The following is a 21,792-nucleotide window of genomic DNA, read 5'->3' on the forward strand; positions in this document are numbered from 1 at the left end:
AAGCGTAACAAAATGATGAGTATAGGAGTTTATATGACAAGGCCCATTTTGCATAGGCCAGACAGGTCCTCCTCTGTCCACATCTCCAGTTGATGTTGTTAGTCTGACAATGTGCTGAGCGGCATCTGTGGACCTGTCTGAAAAATGACATCAAGCTGAGTGTGTCTGCTGCACTCTGTTTGAACTCTTATCTACTGTCTTTATTTCTCACACAGGAGAGGTGCTAAAAATCCTCACACCATAGGAATGTTCTGTAGGCCCACTCCTATTTATCTCCTATGTATCAGGTAGCGCACATCTGTTTCCACAATTTCTATAGACTTTTAATATTAGCTTTTTAAATGAGGTATGAATATATATATATAAAGGAGGTTATGTAAAATCAACTTTGAATTACTTTTACTTTTATTCTCCTGCGTTTAAGACACTATAGATCTGAAAATTACAGCTTTCCAATATCCCCCATTATTACTTTGCCTGAATACTGAAAAATAATTATTTATCTCCAAGGAAACAAGCAGGAGACGCAACCAGGCCAAGTTACAGGTCAGATCAGTGGAGAGACAACAGCAAGATTGCATGAAAGTTAATGTTAGACAAGACAAAACGACGTCTCACGACACAAAAATAACAGTGTACATCAGATGGACAGCTTGATTTGTGTTATATGTTGTTATAATACGTTTTCACGACCATAGCAACACTCTTCACTACATTTGTGTCTATGTGAAATAAGCTAATCAGGATAGTAATGTGTGCATATTTCATCCATGCCTTTCAGATTAGCATGTGAGTGTTCATGCTAACCTGATCTGAAAATGTCTGAGGAGCAGCTGCAGGATTATGAGGCTGAGGAAGAGCTGACCTTGATAGCACTTCAAAGCTACACTCGAGACAAGGTGAACGAGAGGAGACAGGGCACCAGTTTGTTTAGGGCACGCAGAGTTAATGTTGTGTTGTTGTGGTTGTTACTAAGTCATTTTCAGCATCAGTTGACAGTAATGGGATTTTGGAATGGGTTTGGATGACTAGAGTATATATTTTCTGCTCACAATTTACAAGCCATACTTTTACTTAACGGTGTTGTTCTGCATAACCTTTCTTACTCCATATGTGTGAGATGTTATTGCTCTGCCTGGAATGTTCCACAGTATGGCATTTAACATATGTCGCAGATAAGACAAGCAAATGGCCAAGTTAAAAGTCAGAGCAGATGACATTTCCTACACCTCCAACTTTAATTAAAATGTGTATATTCTATCCATCTAATCTATTTGTTTTTTTTTTCTCTAATTAAGATATTAACATTAGTAGAAAATAGAAATATTACAAGAAGCAACATAGGTTTTTGTCAGTTTGTAGTATTTATGTCATTTTAACCAGAACTAAACCAAAAGAGAAGGCTATATTTCATGTTGTACTAGACATAAACACGTTTTGCTTTCCATGTTAGGCTGGATAAAACTCGACTTTGTCTGCCCAAAAGCATATGCATAAAGTTTTCCTGGCCTGAACTCTAGCCTAAAACCTCTTCTCCTGGACCGCAGCGGTGTCCAATCAGAGAGGCGACGAGTGCTCGGTTCCAGCTCACTCCCCCATGCCTCCCCCCTCTCCCTCAGAAGTGTGTCTCTATAGGGCCTCGGATTTGAATATCAAGGGACTGTGGGCGCTCCGGACTGATACCGGACCCTCTCTCCTCTTTGAAGTTCTTTCTACGTCCTAATGAGGATCAGACTCTAGGGTTTTTGGACCAAAGAGTTCACTGTCCTCCTCCACCACCTCCTCTTCTGACCCCCCTTCCTTTTCCACTTCTCCCAAAGAGGAGCACTGGACTGACATATAGAATTGAACGAGTACTTTTCATTCAATAGTCCTTCATGTGTTCTGTAGATATATATATACTGAAGAACACCTGGCTTTGTGTGTACTCTTACTGGCATCTGAAGTGGTTCTCGAAAGTAGAATCTGTCACTATTAACACGTTCTATTGTAATTCAGTGTCCAGATTTTTACATTCTTTTAAACCATGGACAAATAAAGTAATCTTGGATCTTGAAAATGTCTAACTCATCATCATTAGGACAGACTCATCATTATTATGTCAGACAGGAGATGTCATCTGGGTGCACACGAAAACACCCATGGGAGTCTGCAGTCCAGCTCTTGATAGATCCTTCCTCAAAATGTATTCAAAGAGTCTGGAGGATGAAGTGTGCCTGAAGTGGGGTGGGCCTGGATGACCTTTGACCTCACCCCTGAAACTGAAGTCCAATCCAAACCATGTGGTAACTCGAGCGCCAAAAAGACACATTTTGATGGATATGTAGCTCTGAGAAACACGGCTTCAGTCGGGCACTACATTTTGACGGACAGATCTAAAGCGAGATCTTACAGTTATGTCAGTCAGTGGTTATGAAACACTTAACCTCCAAAGGCTCTATTCATTTTCCCATAGGAAGCTGAAATAGATAGTTGTCAGTTGTGGGAAAAAGCGGAAGAGTACTCAGACTGAAGTACCGCGACTGGATCAAGTATATGTAAGTCACTCAAAATTCGTGTTTGCATATAAAAAAGAATACTGGATTTTTTTAATTTTTTTTTTTTGTGCTTCCTACTTCTATAACTGTGTCATCTGAAAACAAAGATGTACTATGCAACCTTTCTGTTATAATGTCTGGCATTTATTCAATTAGGTGTTTTTTAACTGAAAAAAATTAAAATACTGAGCAGATCACCTCTCCAGAGACCTTGCCTATAACTTGACTTGGTGGCATGTCTCTAGATTAATGCCATCCTAAGGAACATCGTCCAAGCAAAGCAATAACATCTCTTGCAACTGCTGCTGTTGACTAGAATTACTACTAGCACAAGTTTGTTTTTCATTTGTAGCTATTATTCATTGCATTACTACCACCGCAACACTTTTTCACCACACTGCTACACAAAATACTAATTTAAAGGCTCTCAAAATTACTTTACAACAAGTTTATAAGTTTATATATGGTGGTAACAGTAGATAACTTTCTCAGGGGCCTACTACTGAGTCTCTTTGGCCATTTATTCCTATGGACAATGAGCCTCTCCTGGTTCTATTCCTGTGAGAGCGCAGGCTGTTGACTGGTATTATAGCTGAGAGGGTGCTATAAAGGCCACAGCTCATTATTATGGAGGACCATTTGAGCCAATGGAGTGAAGCCACTTTGGATACACCTGCTTCACCCATCCAACTTTAAATAGGCTCACAGAAACTGGATTCCATGGAATTTTGGGATGTATATTATTATTTCTTATATTACTTACCCTTGCTGGTAAATGCTAAAAATAACAAATGCTCGAGTTGGAGTAAACGTAAATGTAGAGTTAAAATATGACCTTTTTGTCTTTCAAGCAGTGTAATTACATTCATATTATGATGCAAATGTATATATAGTGATAAAAGGCATTACTGGTCTAAACTAAACAGACATATTTGTTCTAGACCGGTAGATGCACAAATGTAGGTTACAGTAGAGATGGTAGGACAGAAATTAACATACCATTTTGAATTGAAAAAGTTCTAGGTATACACTTTATTATGTAAATCCATATTCTCCTAAATAAATAGAATGTCACGACTGATCACAACATACTTTCATAATAACGTATAAACTCTGACTTTATAAGATCACCCCAACTGCTTATGCAAATCCCTATGTAATTTCCCATCTGAGTGCTCGCCCCAGTCATTTGCAGTGAGCTGAGGCAGAGATCCAGGAGTGGGAATTCTCCTTTAATGAAAATCTGTGGAGATATGTGCACGCCTGGTTTGGCCAATCAATCTTCCCTTTATACACACAGGTTATAAAGATGACGCGATTAAACGTTTAGCCGTGAAATTAATGATTGGTTTTAATAGTCTGTTGGGCGCCGATGAAGTCATACTCTGAAGATGTTATGGCTTGGGAATTTCCTGACCACCGTCCTTTATCATATTTAAATGTGACAAACAACATATGATGTAATTGTGATGATAGGTTTGCTTGGGATATTTTGAAATCAAGTAAATGTATGACTTGATGTATGGGCTTAAGATGTCAGATCAAAACTGTCTAATATAAACATAATTTTTGGAGGTAAAAAAGTATCAAAAATAGTTACTAAAGATACTTAAGTAGACCTATTCTACAAAGTTGATTTTTGAGAGCTTGTAACCATGTTATAATTGTTTCTCTCACCATTTACTCACCCAAAGTTGTATTTGGAGTAATTCATGCATGTTGCAGTAATCGCTTATTTTCAAAACGCCAATTTACCAATTATTCGCCATTTTCACCACCACTTAATTACTTACTTTGCTCTCCAAGTATATTTTCTTAATCTGTGACACTCATAGGATTTGGCAGCATTGTGTAGTCATTTTGGTACAAATAAAAAAATAATAATCCACAGCTATCCATAGGAGGGGCTGACAGCATGTGGCTCTTTGTTGTGATGACGTTTATGGTGACGGCAGCTCACATTGAACAGTACAGATTTCCAACACAGATGTCAATGGATTTGTTTCTTTTATTAAGTCATTTTAGATTAATATTGTGATTTAAAATATCAAAATTATAACTAGAAAAGATAAAGACACAAAAAAAACACACTTACAGTACAAATTTGACAGTTTAAAAAAGATCTTAAGCTTTAGCAAAACTAGTGTAAGATAGTAGGATAGTAACATAAAGAAAGTACTCTTATTTTGTGTTGAAAATGATGGTCTAGTGTCTAAAAAATGTTTTTATATGATCATTGTAGAATCAAAGATTGGTATCAAGTCTGTTCCTTAGGACTGAAATCAAGTTTGAAATTTGTGACAGGAGTTTATTGTTAAGACCGCAGACTTGCAAATCTTTGGAGTTAGCTTCTACAAATGACATTTTCTATTCTAAAAGGTCAATACTAAAAAAAAAAAGGTTGTAGCAAATTTTGGTCAAATCATTCCATGTGCAGCTGAACAGAAGTGGCTGACGGCTTATTTCAGGTTGAAAAGTTCCTAATTAGCTGTGAACATGTTTATGATTACATCTTTAAGGGCGTTTACTGAGCAGAGAGTAGCAAAATCAGAAAAAGAGAAAGATTATGGCAAGGCATACAGCACATTATGCGGGTTGGGTTGTTGGGCTGTCGGGTGGCTGGGTGGGTTTGGTGGGTGGGACTGATTTTAATGGTTTGTAAAGCACTTTGTGTTACTTTTTTTTTTTTTTGTATGAAAAGTGCTATATAAATAAAGTTTGATTTGATTTGATTTGACATACATAAAGTAATTCAAAGTACTTTACAGATTATAAAATACATTAAAATCAAAATACAACAAATCAAAAGGATGGATGGTTCATGGCACTAACATGTCAAAGATGCAATTTGGTGGTAGGCCATGGAGAGCTGCTTTAAAGTCTATTCTCTGAGGAAGGAATTGGAAGCCAGTATATGCAGTATATTGAATTATAAAATTATATCAGAAATGCACTATTTGCCTTAGACTCTATTTAACTTGTACATCCATCCAAGTTATGTGTTTTAAGTTGCAACCATTTATTTCTTGTTGTTGGAGTGTAGTGCTACATATTGACCCCTAAACTAAAGCTCCCCAGTGTGATTATAGTTTTGTGCACTTATCTAGACATCTGTATTGCAAAATTGTATAAATAAATGAACCATCTATTGTATTTTTTCATATTTGTCCATGCAGATGACATTCAGATTATATGTACCCTGACTTCTTCCCAGAACGTTGCTTCTTAAGAGCCACATATTCCTCTGCCTTTTCCTCTGTCTCCTCCATCTACAGCCAGCCATCGAACTGAAAATCAATACACCATAAAGAGAATGGAGAAACCTCTTATTTACATCTCTTTGAATTGGCAGTGTGGTTTGTCTATGGCCTATTTAAGTCTCTGAAATGCTACAAGGTAAGATAAAGAATGTAAGCTCAATGCACTGGAGCACAAGCTGGAATTTGAATGGTTGTTTTGAATGCACTCACTGATTCATAAGGCCACAGGGGGGCCCCAGAGACAGGCCAGAGGAGCAGAGCGACTGCAAACAGAAGGTGCTGTGTTGAATGTATACTCTTGTTTTTCATGGTAAGCTGACTGGCATAAGAGAAATGTGTTTGATTACCTTTGGAGAAGCTGCCCTGGTAACAAATTAAAGTTGCTGTACCCATTTCTTCATGGAGCCTAAAGTAGAATTTGTTTTTCCCTTGGACTGATATATTGCTCTTAGGATCAAAACAAGACCGCTGTGTGCTGTCTGCATTTCATTTTAAAATATGTTTATCTTCATCAAACCAGGAGGTGCACTGTTAGCATGCTAGTTGTTGTTAGCATTATTGTCGCGGCCAAACTCTGCTCTGACCTTTGAAACCGGCTTTTAAGATATCGGAAGTTTAGGAAAGAAAAAAAATACCTTGTTTAAACTTAAAAGCGATATCTTAAAAGTCTTTTTTAGCTTTTAAATGATGCAACAACATCTGTGAGGAGGATGATCATTCTGACCTGTTATTGTTAGTAATACTCCACTGTTATGTAAATTGACAGACAGCAGTAGGTACTTGATCTCTTAAAATTGGGACACATTTCAATAACCAGTGGGTTGAATATGTAAAACACCTCTGGAAATTTGGGATCACAAATTTGAAGCCCTGAATTGATTAGATGAGTTTTGACAAGTTTGTGAATATAGTTTTCCAATCTTAAAGAAGACATATGCTTTTATCTTCTATATAGTTGTGATTTGTGACACCCATGGATAATTATGTTATAATTTGCGCATTTTAAATGTACTTAATAAAAGAAATAAGTCAGCTGACTTTTGCGTTAGAAAACTGGTGCCCATTGGGAGCCACTGTAAACGTCATCACAACAAACCTCACAACACCTCTGATGGATTGCTGTAGATCACACTAGCGAGCAGCAGATTTTTCATGTGTACCAAAATGACTATGGGACGCTGCTGAATCCTACGCATATCACCGATTAAGAAAATAAAATAGAACAAAGTTAGTACAGAGAAGTGGGTGTATACTGGGGATGGTGAAAACAGGGAGTTGATCAGCAATATGGCGTCTTGAAAAGAAGCGATTCTAGGTTGCTCAAATATGTACGAATGACTCCAAATACAACTTTGAGAGTGTAAATGGTGAGGGGAAACAACTATAACATGGTTAAAATCTCAAAAATATTGATTTTGCCTTATAGGTCAGGTCTCCAAAACACTTGTGTCTGTCTGTTTTTGATGGCCACAGTGTAACACATCCTGACACCCTTCTTTAATGACACTGCTGACAGCGTTTAGTGTTTGTTTTGGAGAAGTGTAATGATAATGACAGAGACACAGTGCTCCTGACCTGCTCAAAGACTGGCACAGAGACAGGAGGATAAGAGCACAACAGGACATGCCCATTTAGGCCAGACTGCAATTTAACCAGCAGAGACTCACTAGTGTTTAAGCAGAGGGGTAGGGGGTAAGACACAGTTTGTATTAGGGCTGCTTGATTATGGATTAAATGATTATCACAATTATTTGGGTCATAGGGTTAGGGCTCATTTATTGTTTATATGTAGTTAAAGGCTTTGTATGAGGGATTAACAATATTTAGAATTTATACCACGCAAGTGAGAATTCAAATACTAACTGGGTGAAGTGCGTTTTTCAGTTTTTCTTTCGGTAAAGCTGAAGTTAGGACTTAAGAGTGGTGGGACTAGCTTCATGTAGGTGTATATGTAGCACAGTGATGTAACGATATCCAAATCTCACAGTACGATATTATTACAATGGTTTTTATGGTGCTATTTTTGGAAGGATGGAATATTTTGGTGAGTAAGTGTATATTTGCTGCTTTCTCCTTTTAAATACATTGACAAGCCATAGGTGTGATGATGTCGTCTTCTCTCAAATGGAGCAAAAAGATCATGGTCTATCAATGCATTTAAGATAAGGATATTTGATGTACTGTAACAGCTCATGATATTATTGAGACTTTTGACGATATGATACCCAAGCAGAGATAACTAATGCCCCCGATAGAGCGAACAGGCAGAAAACAGGTTGTCAGATTTACCAATTAGCTATATGGTAAAAGTGTTGCATTAAAGTGATGCATTAAAGCTATGTAATGCATTGCTCCAGTTAGTCCCGTCTGTCACTCTGATGTTGACAGAGAAAAAACCCTCTAGAATAGTCATTGCAGTTGTTTCCACAAGGTTCTCATCCAACAATGTCTCTGAATGAATTACAAAGTGCACATTGTATAATTCCATCTCACTTTTTATAAACTTTTCTTTTGACCAAGCTCATTATCTACTTTAAATCTACATTAAAATTTGACACAACAAATATACATGGTAGAAAGGAAGCACAGTTTGTCGACTCCGTTCGGAACTGAGTAAGATTAAAAAAAAAAGTCAGACGTTCTTTTCATGAGGCTCCTAAAAACTCTCAGATGAAATATTGATCGTTTGTTGGTCTGAGAAATGGTTAGGCTGCGTTTTACTGTAGCCTAGTTCACTAATCCACTTTCTAAGGTTCTGTTTGGAATCATGTTTGAGTGGATTAAAGAGACTGGTCTTTCCTGCAGTAATATGTCAGAGTAAGATAACCTGCCACTGGAGTGATGGAGTAAACTACACACTGCAATTTCAAGTTTCACCTCTCTGATAAAGCCTCCAGGAAAGAAAAAATCAGTAATAAAATAATAAAAACATAGGTTTATTTAAGTTTATATTCAGTTAGACATACACATTTTTCAGGCACTGATTTTGAATTTTCATCTTCAGTATGTTGTTATTCCGCTGTTGTCTTATCTTACTTCTTTTCTTATTTTTTCACTTATATTCATGCTTTAAAGTAATTTCAAAGCACCTCCAGCTAGTACTTTTTCTTTACATTCTTGTTGTATACATGAACATGATTCAGAGTCAGATACTGAGTCAAAGCTATAGTCAGTGTGAGTCATTCTATAGCTAGAAGGCGTGCTGTCTTCAGTGGTATGTAATGAAACAACCAAGCCCTGGGGCACAGAAAAACAAACTCTTCTTAATCCTGAGCAGAGAGGTACACAGTGCACCCCTCCCCCACAGGACGTCCCACATCCCCTCAGTCCTGCGCCAACTTGGCCTTTGTGCGATGACCATGAGTCAGTGGATAAAACAAGGCAGTATTTGTCTAAGGGTTGCCGTGTACAGGGTAGTAATTGAGTACAGTTGAAACCAATACTGCACATCTATTTTCACTAATATGGGCCACATACATAGAACAGAGTTATGGTAACGTGGCATTTGACCCCAGATCCTGTGACATACTTTTGCTGTATTGGTTAATTTGGGTAAACTGTCTTGCACAAATTAAGGAGTGAGAGGAAAACCTGAACTGCCGAGCTCCTGGCTTACTGTTTTTAGCTCACTCTGTGAACACAATAGTTTTTGGTATCTGTATGAATACATTATATTCTTCCAGTCTGTTTTGTCATAACAGCCCAAACATCTCCATGGAGACAGGCAGTTGGTAAACCCAGACACTAGAAAAGTCACATAGTGCACCTTTAATTTAATAGCACATACACAATTAAACCAATTTTTGTAACTCTCACGTCAACTGAATAATAGAGAACTGTCAAATGTTCAGGAAATATAATCTTTCAAAAAATAAACAATTATTGGTAACACGTTTCTTAATACATTTTTAAAAACATTTCTGATAGCATAGCAGCATTGCATTACATTCTAATTCAAAACAACAAGCCTTCCCCAGCTCTACTCTTAACCACCCTCAGCTTCAACATAATGAATTCTAAGTGAGTTGTTTATAACCTGTGCCCCTAGTGTAGCAACAACCCTGAGACCAAAACGTCACTTAATTAGTGAAATACCAGAGAGGCACTCAGACAACCCTGGCCGCATGCCTTCTTTACTCCATATAATCAGTCCCTCCTCCACTTTACCATGAACACTCCTATACATCACTATAGGGCCAGATTTCCATAACCACCCTTGCCAAAATGCCCACTCCTAAAATCAAGTTTATACTATCCATTACGCCCGTTTCTCTTACCCTAGCTAACATCTCTACTTTGACATTGTGGTGTATTGTTTCATACGGCAAGTTTTGAAGTGCAAATGAATTCCATGCTTCGTTCCTCTGCTGACAAGGGGCTCGTTATTCGATACATATCTTCGTTATGATGCATCACAGCTTAATTAGGAAACACAAATTATATCCGTCCCCTAAATGCTATGTTATTTCACTACTTTGAAGCTTGTTGTTTCTGTTTGTCCTGTACAGTTGGGTTTGCGGCAGGCTGGGAGGCATGTATTCCACAAGGCTTTCATTTACTTCCAATACACACATGCATACATAGACTAAAACCATCGAATTATACGTGCTGAATCCCTCCGAGCATTTTTTTCTCTCTCGTGGTCAGTCCCTATTTAGACTTGACGTAATCTGCCACTTGCACTATCTGGTAAACACAGCAAAAGGCGATCAAAGCCATGATGCCAAACCGTAATCTCACAACATTTAATCTGATGCTAATATCATAATATAAAAATCCAAATATTTTCGACATCATGCAATCTATGTGGTTTCTATTCCCTTGCCAGATTTTGTCAGTGAACATTTCATTGCAAAAATATTTAGGTCAATCTGATTTATGGAATGTTGAGGTATGATTAAAATTTTATACACAGTTGGGAATGTTGTCATGTTATGTTATAAGGGTTTGGTAGTTTATAAAGCATGTTTTGGCATTGGGAAGGGGTAACTTATTTATATTTTGTATCTATTTGAACAATTCCTAATGCGATAGCCGTGAATAACTTCTTACAACTCTTTATATCTATTTTGTGCAGACATATCCCATGCCAGCGTCTAACCCTGGTGAGTTGTTGTGCTTTTATAACTCATCGCCCAGACTCTGTTGATCCTTTGCTTTTGCTGTAATCCATTTTCTGGTGTGAAATCAGTGAGCACGCTTTGGCATTCTCTTTGGTCACATGTCTGTATGCCCATCATGTCGTGCACGTGAGGCGGCTCACTCGATATGGGCCAGCGTGTCAATGACCTGTCTGCAAAGTGAATCAATCCAAACCAGTTTATCACATAGAGTAGTGGGTTGGCCGTGTTAGTGTCAATGTGAATGTACAATGAGAATGTAATTTCAACGTCAGTGTTTCACTATAAGTTCAAGGGGGGTTTTAAGTCATTGACAAGCACTTAAAGAATTAGAAGTAGGATTAGTATTGACTGTAGTGTATCGGATTCTCCTATATCATCGGGATCTCAAGGACTAGTCATGACAGTATTCAAATTTGCATAAAAAGTTAAGATGGTATACTAAAACTTTCATGTATCCCACAATAAAGAATTTGCCTTGATTATAAAATATGTTATTCAGCACAGAAGCAATGTTAAATGTTTCATATATGTAAGTTCCCTGGTGTGTCTGCCTCTGCCACCTGTTTGTTTCCATGGAGATTTTATTGCTTTGCTTAGAATGTACCACATACGGCATTTAGCTTACTTTTCTTTTGGTCAATAACAGGTGTATTTGTTACCAAAATTGCCTTAAAAAATGTGCGGTCTCACTGGGAGAGGGGTCGCCTCTCCACCGATATGACCTGTTACCTGGCTTAGTGGCATCACCTGCATGTTTCTGTGTGGATATATATGATTAATGCCACTGTGCCATATTCTAAGTAGCAGACCATCCGTCACAAAAGTTACATGGTGCACTTTAAAAAAAAACAAAAAACCTCTTCACTAAATTAAACCTAAACAACGATGTAAATCTCTTATTGTAAGTGACTACACATTGCATTTGGCTCAGTCTTGTGCTACAGTAATTGCTCTCCTTGTCATTTTTTTTCTGCACATGTCAGAAAACCATTCCAAGTGTGTTTCAAAGAACAAAAGTAGATCTGTTCTGGAGGCGAAACTGTCAAAAGCAAACTAGAGTGATCACTTGTTTTAAGCCTGTCTCTTCCAATCCACAGCTCACGGGTTTGGCACAGCACATCCCTACACGAGCGCTCCCTCCTCTCTGCTCTTTAATTCTCTGTAAATTCCACCACACACTCTAGCTTTGGTGTGTGCGTGCTTTCTCTGCGTGTAGTCGCCTGAACATCTCCACATGTGAACTGCGGCAAGCATGGAAGTAGTGGCCGGAGAGCAAAGCAAGGGAAAAAACATATATATAGACCAGGGAGTTGAAGCCAGCGATTGTACTGGAGGTTTTACTGATGACGTGAGGGAGAGGAGCGCGCACATCTGGAACGCTTTGCACATCTGCACCTGAAGAAGACAAGCTTTCTCTTGCTATAAAGCCTACCCGGCACTTTCGTTTTTTTTCCTCTTTTTCCATTTTACCTCACAGGCTGTAAATCTTTTCCTCTCTGCTCTCCTGGTTACCCGCTGAGCATCAAGCACGGAACAGCGACCCGAAAAAGAGAGTGTACGCGATTCTGCCAACGAGATGGAATTATTTGATCATAGAAGTTGACAAGATGATTGAGACAGCGTACATCCAAATGGTTCTGAGAATTGGAGTTACAGTATTGGATTCTAATAAGGAATTTGCTGACTGGGGAAGTTTTTAAGTCTTGTCACTCCACAAGTCTGTCCTACTTCTCAAAACACACCTACTATTTGCTTTGGAGGATGAGCTCAAGAGGCTGAACCAGAGCAGAGGAGCACCTTTTGAAGGTACTATTAACCCCTTTGACTTCCCAAAAAGAACCCTCCCTCCTTCTACTTCCCAAGTCTTCCAGTCAACCTGCGCTAGTCGCAACACGCTGTTAGCTGAAAGAGCACCCACGTCAAACAGGCTGGAGCACCCTTGGGAGACAGGTGCTGGCTGACAGAGGGGGCTTTAGCGTGCGTGATCAGGGATGTCTAAAGCTTCCAGGCTGACCAGACCCCCCTCCAAGCTGCCGTCCCCGCGGAAGGAATGCCCTGCAACGGCAAGTAGATCACGGGTGGGGGAGAAGCTGATGAGGGCAGGTAGCGATGGGACTGTGAACAGGCAAAAGTCACTGACCGTTGCCGCACCGATGGACAAGGGGCAAAGTGAGAATGAAATCCAAGCGTCCAGTCAAGAAGAGAGGAGAGAGGACATGACACTTCCAAAGAGCAAAATCAGTCCTCCCAAAGTGTCCAGTCAGCATGGAGGCACAGCCCACAGTAAGTGAAAGACTTTTTTTTTTTTTTTTTCAGAATGTCAAACTAGTTTTCACAGTTCAGCATCTTGCATTATGTAGCTTTGCCAGTTACGCTTTTTTCATTTTACACGTATCAATGGAATATGCTTTTCATTCAAAATAGTAAAAAGTTCATTTTATTTTTGACCTTTGTGAGTGGTTAAACATTGCCTATGGTGCTGACTGAGATGTTGTTTTGTAACTTTCCAGAAAGAGCATTTGTAAGAGCTTTAGAAGTTGTTTACATGTTGCATACCATTGTTCCTCTGGTCGAGTTTCATACTTTGAATCATCTCTTATCACATTCAAGAGTAAGCTTTTGAAGGAAGAGATTTACATGTATTTCTAAACAGAGAATAAAAAGTAGTTTGTTACATTTGATATTTTCTGATAGCGACCAACCCAATCACTAAAAATGTCATCAACTCTCCGCATCTCATGTTTACTGAAATCCATCTACATCTGTCAACATAAATCTTTGGCAGTTTCGTGTTAGCTTTGGATTTAGTGTTGTGCAACCCAATGTATACTTAACAACTTGCAATACTTCTCTTGGTTTGTTAGAAGCTTAGATTTGTTTGCCAAGCATCAATTGACAAGTTGTTGCAGCAACCCAGGTATTTATTTGAATAATTCATCAAATCTTTCTAAGTAGGTTGTGCTAAAAATTTAGAACATCCCACAGGCTGCATTGTGGTCGAGGGCAACCTGAATAAGATATTTGGAAACGAGAGGTGAAAAAAAGACCCCCCTTGTCACCAAATTCCAAACTCAGTAGGGTGCCAACATTCAAGTGACACTTCCCCGATGCTGAAGAAGGAAACTCCAAAAAGATTGTATGAAATATTGTAGACATACCCCTATAGCAGCTGGGCTACGATAGACTTTCGTAATAAAACATTCTAGTACTTGATTCACTTTCAAGGCGAGTTTGTAAGTGCTGTCCGTAGCAGGGGGTGAGTTAAGTGAAAGAGTGACAGAAGGAGGTCAGGAATGCGAGTGTTGCATGCTGGGAAATCAACAGGTCTGGGGCAGTGTCTGTGTGTGTAGCTCCCTCCTTCCAGTAAAGACAGGTTAGGGGTTATGAGAGGGCAGGCTCCTACTGCAAACCAGATGTTCTCGTCTCTACAACTTCCAGTGTCCTTTGTATCAAAATAATTACTTTTTTTCTTTTCGATCTGCTTCCTTTTTTCCGGGTTAGGGTCAGTTCAGAGACATTAGTAGATGTTTTCATATTGCTCCCAGGACTTTTTATGAGAAACAGGAAGTCCTTTCTTTTTGAGGGCATAGGAAGTGACTCTATAATATTTTTGCATGTATTCTCATCCTCCTTTATGGTCCTTTGTTTTTCTTACGCCCAAACACTCTACCACCCTCTCTATCTCTTTGTCTCTGTCTTTCTGTTCTTCTCTTTTGCCTTGTCATGTTTTGACAGTGCTTGACTTCGTTGTTGGGAGATGCCCCGACACACTAAAACACAAACGCACAGGGCTATCAAAAGGAATAATTCAAGTGTGTCTTGCGTCTGCACTTTGGGTAGGTCCTCTGTGGCCACTGTCAGTTATCCTTTTGTCTTTAGGGACACTCAGAGCTGTGTAAAAGTCTTGCTATGGACGTGTTACTGCAGAGAAATCCCACAGATAGCACTGAGGACATGGCTGTGCTCACTGTATTTCTTCCATTTCATGCTTTAGGACACATTGGTCAGTTGGAGACATGAAGAGGGCATATTTAAAATCTACTTTTATGAGCTTTAATCCTGTTATAATGATGCTCGTATACGTTTAGTTTACTTTTGATTGATTCCTGCATGTTTGAATAATATTGTTTTGTCCTGCATTTGATGCTTGAGTGCTCTGAAAAATTTCTGTTTTCACCTACGTCTCTGCCCACTGCTCTATTTAGAATCCAGATCATAAATGTAGGGTTAAAAAATCACATCTACAGCCAGTTTTGAACAAGAAGTAAATAGACATGGATCTCTCATATGCAGAACTGTCTAAAATAAATGCTAGCTAAAATGAAATTAGGGCTACAGCTGCAGCAGAAGAATCCAGAGTTGCACTAGTGCCGCAGTTTGAGGAAAATAGTTTATTAGCTGGGCTTTATTGTTACAAACAATTAAAATCTACCAGAACTGTGTTCGCTTTATGATCATGCAAATCCACCTTGTGATTGGTAAGTTATTGCATTTGTAACACATTTAAATAAAAATGAGCAGACTCTGGACTATCCTAGCACACTCTGTACATTTCTTAAACTCCTTTGCAAAGTAACTGACAGTTTTTCCAGGAACACTATTGTTGCAGAAGTGGCTCTAGATGCCTTGTCATGCTCCCTGTCCCTTTTAACTAGCAGACTGGTGGGTGTTCCTATTTGCCCTGCTCTCTGTGTCCCAGCTAATGCTGTTCGCGGGGCAGGGTGGTATCTAAAGCACCCGCACTACAGGGTCAGACAGAGCAGAGGAGCAGACAATAAGCACAGATGACAGGTGACATTTTCAGTGTGTGAAGCCTGCACAGCTCAGCGCTACATGCCACAGGGTCCAATTTCAGTCATCAAGTGGCAGCTTCCAGGGTGAGGGAAATCCATTTGACATTTTTCTGTCCAGGGAGGATGCATTACAGGTTCAACTGTAGCTTTGCCATAAGACGGTATCAAAACTGTGCTGCAATGCTGCAACCTTCTACCTTAGGTCAAGTTTGACAAGAAAAGGGCTGCTGGAAATTCTTGTGTGAAATTCTGCTTTCACCAAATTCATGCTCAAAATACATCCTGACGTCAGAGTTGCAATAGCAAAGCCATCCACAAACTTTCACTTCTCAAACTAAAATCTCAAACAGGACTCAACATCAAATGAAGTAAAAACTACATTTAAAACTCCATTCTAAAGAAAGGAATATATATATATATATATATATATATATATATATATATATATATATATATATATATATATATACACACACACACACATAACATTTTCATAAATATGACATATTTGTGTCCCAAGGTATCCAAAATAGATTTGACAGCCATTGTGAAGTTTATTCTTTCTTGATTAAAAAACATTGTACACGATGGTCAAGTTGTTTATGCTTCAGTGCTTCAGTGTTTCAGTCCCATAGTTTGTTGTTCAGTCAAATACTTCAAGGTAATTGGGTGAAGCTTCATGCATTTTTGTGTATTTATATAGGCTGCCACTTGTCCCCTAAAGCTGGAAATTATTTGGTTTTAAGAGGACTAGTTCATTTTAAACTGATTCTATTGGCCCAACTTATACTTCACTTTCTCAACGTATTCGTAACATCCAAATGATTCACTGCAATAAATAATTTCTTGAATAATAAACTATCAGAGGCCAGAGCCAAGTTTTGTTTTAATCTAGCATGCTAACAGTGCACTATTCTTACTTTGTGATTCACGAACAATGAAAATACTTTATACTTTGATACAGATAGTACACAGCTGTCTCATTTTGACCCTAAGGGCTACTTTTACAATATAATTGTACTGGGGGCAGTACAAGACAAATTTTATTGTATTACATGAAACAAAATCAGATACCCAACAATTTCATTAAGAGTCTCTTTCTAACTTAATAAAGTGACGCACAAGTCTTCATTACACTAGTGCATAAAAGATTTGGTCTGGAATTACTTAACACTACTATGACCTCAATCCTTGCTATCTAACCCAGCTTTTATGCCTTTGTCCCGCTCAGCTCACATAACCTAAGCGGCCTTTGATCCAGACTACCATGCATCTTTCTGTTCACCAGATACTCTGTAGATCAATTCTGCTTTGGTGTTTTGGATGACCTAACCATTTGGTAAGTGAGTGATGTGTGTGTCAGTACAAATGAGCTACACAATGTTCTCCACAGTATCTCTAGGCCATTGCGCTGCTCTGTAGCTTCTTGCCTGCATTGTCATTTCGACACTATAGTTCCAACTTGTTCGTCAGAAGTTATTAAGACATTCCTGCGTTGTCCCGAGATTTTTTATTGACTTTTAAAATATAGTAATCATATGTAGATCTTGGTAGAATTAGAGTAGCCAAAAACTGTAAGAGCAGCGTTACTTCTAAATAGAGACAGACTGATATATCATTTGGCTGATATATCAGGCCAATATTTAGACTTTTTAGCGTGTCGGCTATCAGCCTTAAATCTCCAGCATATTTTGTTTTGATCAATCTGTTGCCTAAAAATATACACACAAAGGTTTATGTAATCATTTTAACACGCAGAGATCGCTGTACAAAATGTGACTGCACAGTGTTTGTGGTAAAAAGAGCTTGGGGGATTTTGTACTAAATTTAAATTACACAATTTGGGGAAAATAATCAAATGTTCTGTATCTAAAAAAAAAATAAATAAAAAAAAAAAAAAAAAAAAATCTCTATATCTAAGTAAGATTACACAAGTGGAACTACAAATGAGTGATCCAAGAAATGACTCAAGTAAGAGCAAGTTAAGGAGTAACTGTCTGGACCGATCATCTGATTTATAATTTGAAGGAGTAAACATGAATTAATGCACAAAATCTGATATTTCAAAGGATAGACTCAAAAATTTGAAAAAACTACATATCTGAAGGAGCGGTGCAAAAAACCCAAATGTTCAAATCATTTTACATTGTTAACACAAAGCCAGACTTGCTGACAGTGGAAAGAGTAACCTACATTTGTAATCAGGTAAAAGTACTGTTACTTCAATAAAAAATATTACTCAAGTAGGACTGAAAGTATGCTGCGAGAAAACATACAATTTCTGATAATATGAATCACCGCAAGAGGCATAGCTACAAGCCCCTACATGCAAATTGTACACCGTTAACAGAAGTTGTCTGTCTTGCTGCCGGGGCTGTGTAAAGAAGACTTGGGGGATAAAGACTTAATCGTGTATTTCTTTGACACTAAAACTCAAAGTAGAGATTATACTAATTGCAGTCCCTAGTGATGGTTTAAACTGCTAGTCTCATTTCTTTTTGTCTGACAGCCCTATCAAAGACACTTCTAGCATGAATAGAAACTAGCTTTTTAATCCAACCCAGATCAATCAGGCATATTATTATTAAAGCGTGTGTTTAATAATAGTTCATTTTTTATTAAACAGCATAGTTAAACTGCACTGTGGCAAGAAATGAGAAGATTTACAAACTCCAGCCACAAGAGGTTAATATAAATGTTGGATTTTGTGGATTTCAGATATTGACGTTACAACAGTTAGAGCTTTAAGTGTTACTGATGTGTCTTGTCACAGTAATGGCTGGTGTTGTGAAAGAAAGGGAATCTGTAGAAATCTGCCAAACAACAATAAGATTTAAAGTGGAACTAAACACTAAATCAACTTTTTTTTTTTCACGTAACTACTTGTCGATTTCCTAGTCCTTTTTTGGCTGTTTTTGTGCAAACTAGTGTGTCCTGACTACTGCGATTTCAAATACTATGTGACATCACGCATGACTTCCTTGATTACAGCCATGTGTTTCTGATTATAATCACCTAGCTGCAGGGGACCAATCACAGTGTTCCTCATATGTCCAGGCCCCGCCCCTCCTCCCTCGTACTCTATTCTTCAGTCGTCCAGGTACTTCCCAGTTTAGCAGATCTATCTGAAATGTGGTTGAGAATGGAGTTTACCTTAACGCCAGCGAATTTCCTCTTCAAACCTCAAGAACAAATATCAGAACTCATGGAAGAACTGTTTAGTCTCACTTTAATAGTAAAGCATTTACCTAACCATCTTATACAATAGGGCAGCTTTATATAAATAGATAATTCTGACCTCATAATTTATTCAATATAATAAAAATCTAGAAGTAATTTATTCACTGAGAGTCAATCTACATACTGTTTTAATTTGTCATCAAGTTTGGGTACTACTTAACTGTGCCTTTGTTAGCCTTAACACAGCTTAAAGAAAGACTTAATTCATAATGAACAAATAGTTTATTAAGATGATTCAGGCTTAGTGTTTCCAAAGTCTGTAACCATAAAAGTGTTACCTCAGGCTGTATCCGCTCCTGTTTTAATTCATAAGATATTCTTACACAATTGCAATAAAAACTTACATAATTGTTGCATCTACACAAAGGAATGCCATTACAAATATCAAGTACACACTCGTCCAACGCAGTCACAGTTTGTACTGAGTTCCTGTTACTTTTTTGAGTTTTTTAACGTCAAGGTTTTTCATATTGTGTGTCTAATCTTTGGAATAAGTGTTTCTTTTGAACGTTACACAAAAGTTGGTTATAGCCTTGAGCTGTGTGCGACAACTCAGCTTTGTGCTTTGTCGCGTGAATAAGCACCAGGTGAAGAATTCGGTGACTCAGTTAGAAGTGCAGGTGAACCAATGACACGTTTGAGGACCGGGGGATTTTTGTGTTTTAAAAGTGACTCATCCCTCAAATAGCAACAGACAAGAATTGGGCCACTGAGCAAGAAGAAAGCTTTGGATGTTGGGACTGTGAATAACAAATCCGTCCTATTCAGTTTGGTGTTTTTGTTACTGGGGTGTAGCTTGCGGCACTTTTCCTCATGGTTGATTTATAAAAGGAAGATTAGTTTGAACATTTTTTAATGTCAGATTAAGACTAAAAGACAAATGATAATCTCTCTCATGCCATCCATTGATAAGATGTATTGATAATGACAGGGAATGTTCTAAAATGCAAACATTGAAACCAGGTTCCAGGTTTGATTCCCAAGTTTACATCTTCTCCTCACGCTTCAGTTGATTTTCTTCAGTTATAGCCTCTCACATAAACCTAAAACATGTAAACACAGGCTAATCTTAAATTTAAGGTACACTTTTAATTGTCCCCTTAGGGAAATTTGTCCTATGCATTTGACCCATCTTTCAGTGCCCTGGAGCAACTCCTCAGGAGCAGTGAGCACCGCAGTGCAGTGCTCTGGGACCCATCTCTGTGATCTTGTTGCTAGGCCTGGTCAGGACTACCTTAGTTGGAGGCTAACCGTCCAGCTTGGCACTATTGACCTAATCTAGCAGCACCTGTCAGGTTGCCCTAGAAGTATCGAAGGATGGCACAAAGTATATCGTAGAGGTGCATTATGTATGTTTTTGGGTGGAGAAACCACAACCATTACCCATATGTTCCACAGTATTTATCTGTCTCCATAGAAACAAGCAAGTGGTGCCACTAGAGTGAATGACGGGTTAGCTATGTGGAGTATGTGAGATCAGTCATAGTAGAGTTTATGTTAACAAAAAAATACCATCTTATTGAACAAATGCAAAACACATATGTTAATGTCATACAGTGGAAGATTACATGCAAACCAATAACATCTTTATGGAGATATGCAGGTGAACAACCCTTCACCAGAAAAGTTACACAGAGCACCTTTAACCTACTCTAAGTTTAATTTGGTTTGAGTGCACATAACTTGACTTGCGAGATAGGCTTCTTGCTACTTAATGAAATTCCTTCACCTCTAACACCTCCGTAGTAGACCCGTGCTTCCTGATTAGTGTTGCCTTTCCCGCCCAGAGCCTAAATGCAGTTCATTTAGCAGACGGGGGGTGGTGGTGGGTGTCTGTGTGTTGGTTGGGTAAGCGGATGTCAGGTCTCCCTCAGGGTTTCCTCTCCAATGAGTCCACACACAAATCAATATGTCTCCACCTCCCCTCTCCTGCCTCTGGCCCTCAGGCACATGTGCTGTGCCGGTGTATGGATCTGTGTTTGGATATCTGTCTGTCTGCCCTGTCAGCGCAGCTCACATACAAACTAGTGTCTCTGCAGACCACAGCAGTCAAATCACATCATGACGATTTGCGAATAGTACACTCCAGAGCTGGTAATGTTTAACTCTAATACTGAATAACAATGAGGCTGCACGATGAATCATGACCACAGCTAGCAAATCCCAAAGGCTAACATAATTAGGTCTAAAGTTTTCCAGATAGCACTAAATACTCTCTTCATGTAGTTCTAATATGAATAAAATTAAAAAAATATATAAAAAGAGACGTCTATAAAACATGCTCCAACAAAATATGTGAGTGGGGTGGCGTCTCCACTGAGTGAGAAAGGTCACATGTACATGCTCCATGCTAATTATGCAGCTATGTACACTGCTAACAGAAGTTGTCTATCTTACCAGAGCCTCGTGGAGAACACTGTGGGGATAAAGACTTAATCATGTATTTCTTTGACACTAAAGCCCCAAATAGGGATTATACTAATTGTAATCCCAAGTGATGGTTTAAACTGCTAGTCTAATTTCTTTTTGTGTGACAGCTCTATAAAAGACTTTTCAGGCATGGAAAGTAGTTTTTTAATCCAACGCAGATGAGTCAGGCATATTATTACTAAAACGTGTGTTTAAGTAATAGTTCATTTTTAACAGCATAGTTAAAGGGTATGTGGGAAGAAATGACAAGGTTTACTCCATCCGAAAGTCAGTATAAATTTCTGGATTTCTGATATTGACAAGTACCATTAGTATAAAAGTAATATCAGTAATGTCATCCTAGGGGCATTTTGCTGCATTTTACAGTACCACAATAAAAGCCTATATGTACCACCATATGATCTGACTG

At 38.5% G+C, this 21,792-nt stretch overlaps 1 protein-coding gene across 12 annotated transcripts in view; it reads left to right on the forward strand.

Moving 5' to 3' along the window:
• The window catches only part of si:ch211-285f17.1 (sickle tail protein), a 114,537-nt gene that overhangs the window by 9,261 nt on the left and 83,484 nt on the right, over positions 1 to 21,792 (forward strand). For 2 of the 12 annotated variants that reach the window (XM_055229911.1, XM_055229912.1), the window contains exon 1: positions 12,535 to 13,203. The exons of 2 other annotated variants lie outside the window; for them this stretch is intronic. In XM_055229911.1, the coding sequence (XP_055085886.1) occupies positions 12,912 to 13,203 (292 nt within the window). In that variant the 5' untranslated portion in view covers positions 12,535 to 12,911. Of the gene's footprint in view, positions 1 to 12,529; positions 13,204 to 21,792 lie in introns of those variants that run through there. 8 more of the 12 variants (XM_055229914.1, XM_055229915.1, XM_055229928.1 and 5 more) reach the window with 6 other exon arrangements.

Source organism: Periophthalmus magnuspinnatus, chromosome 20 (genome assembly GCF_009829125.3).
Source record: "Periophthalmus magnuspinnatus isolate fPerMag1 chromosome 20, fPerMag1.2.pri, whole genome shotgun sequence".
In the NCBI taxonomy this organism is placed as follows: Eukaryota; Metazoa; Chordata; class Actinopteri; order Gobiiformes; family Gobiidae; genus Periophthalmus; species Periophthalmus magnuspinnatus.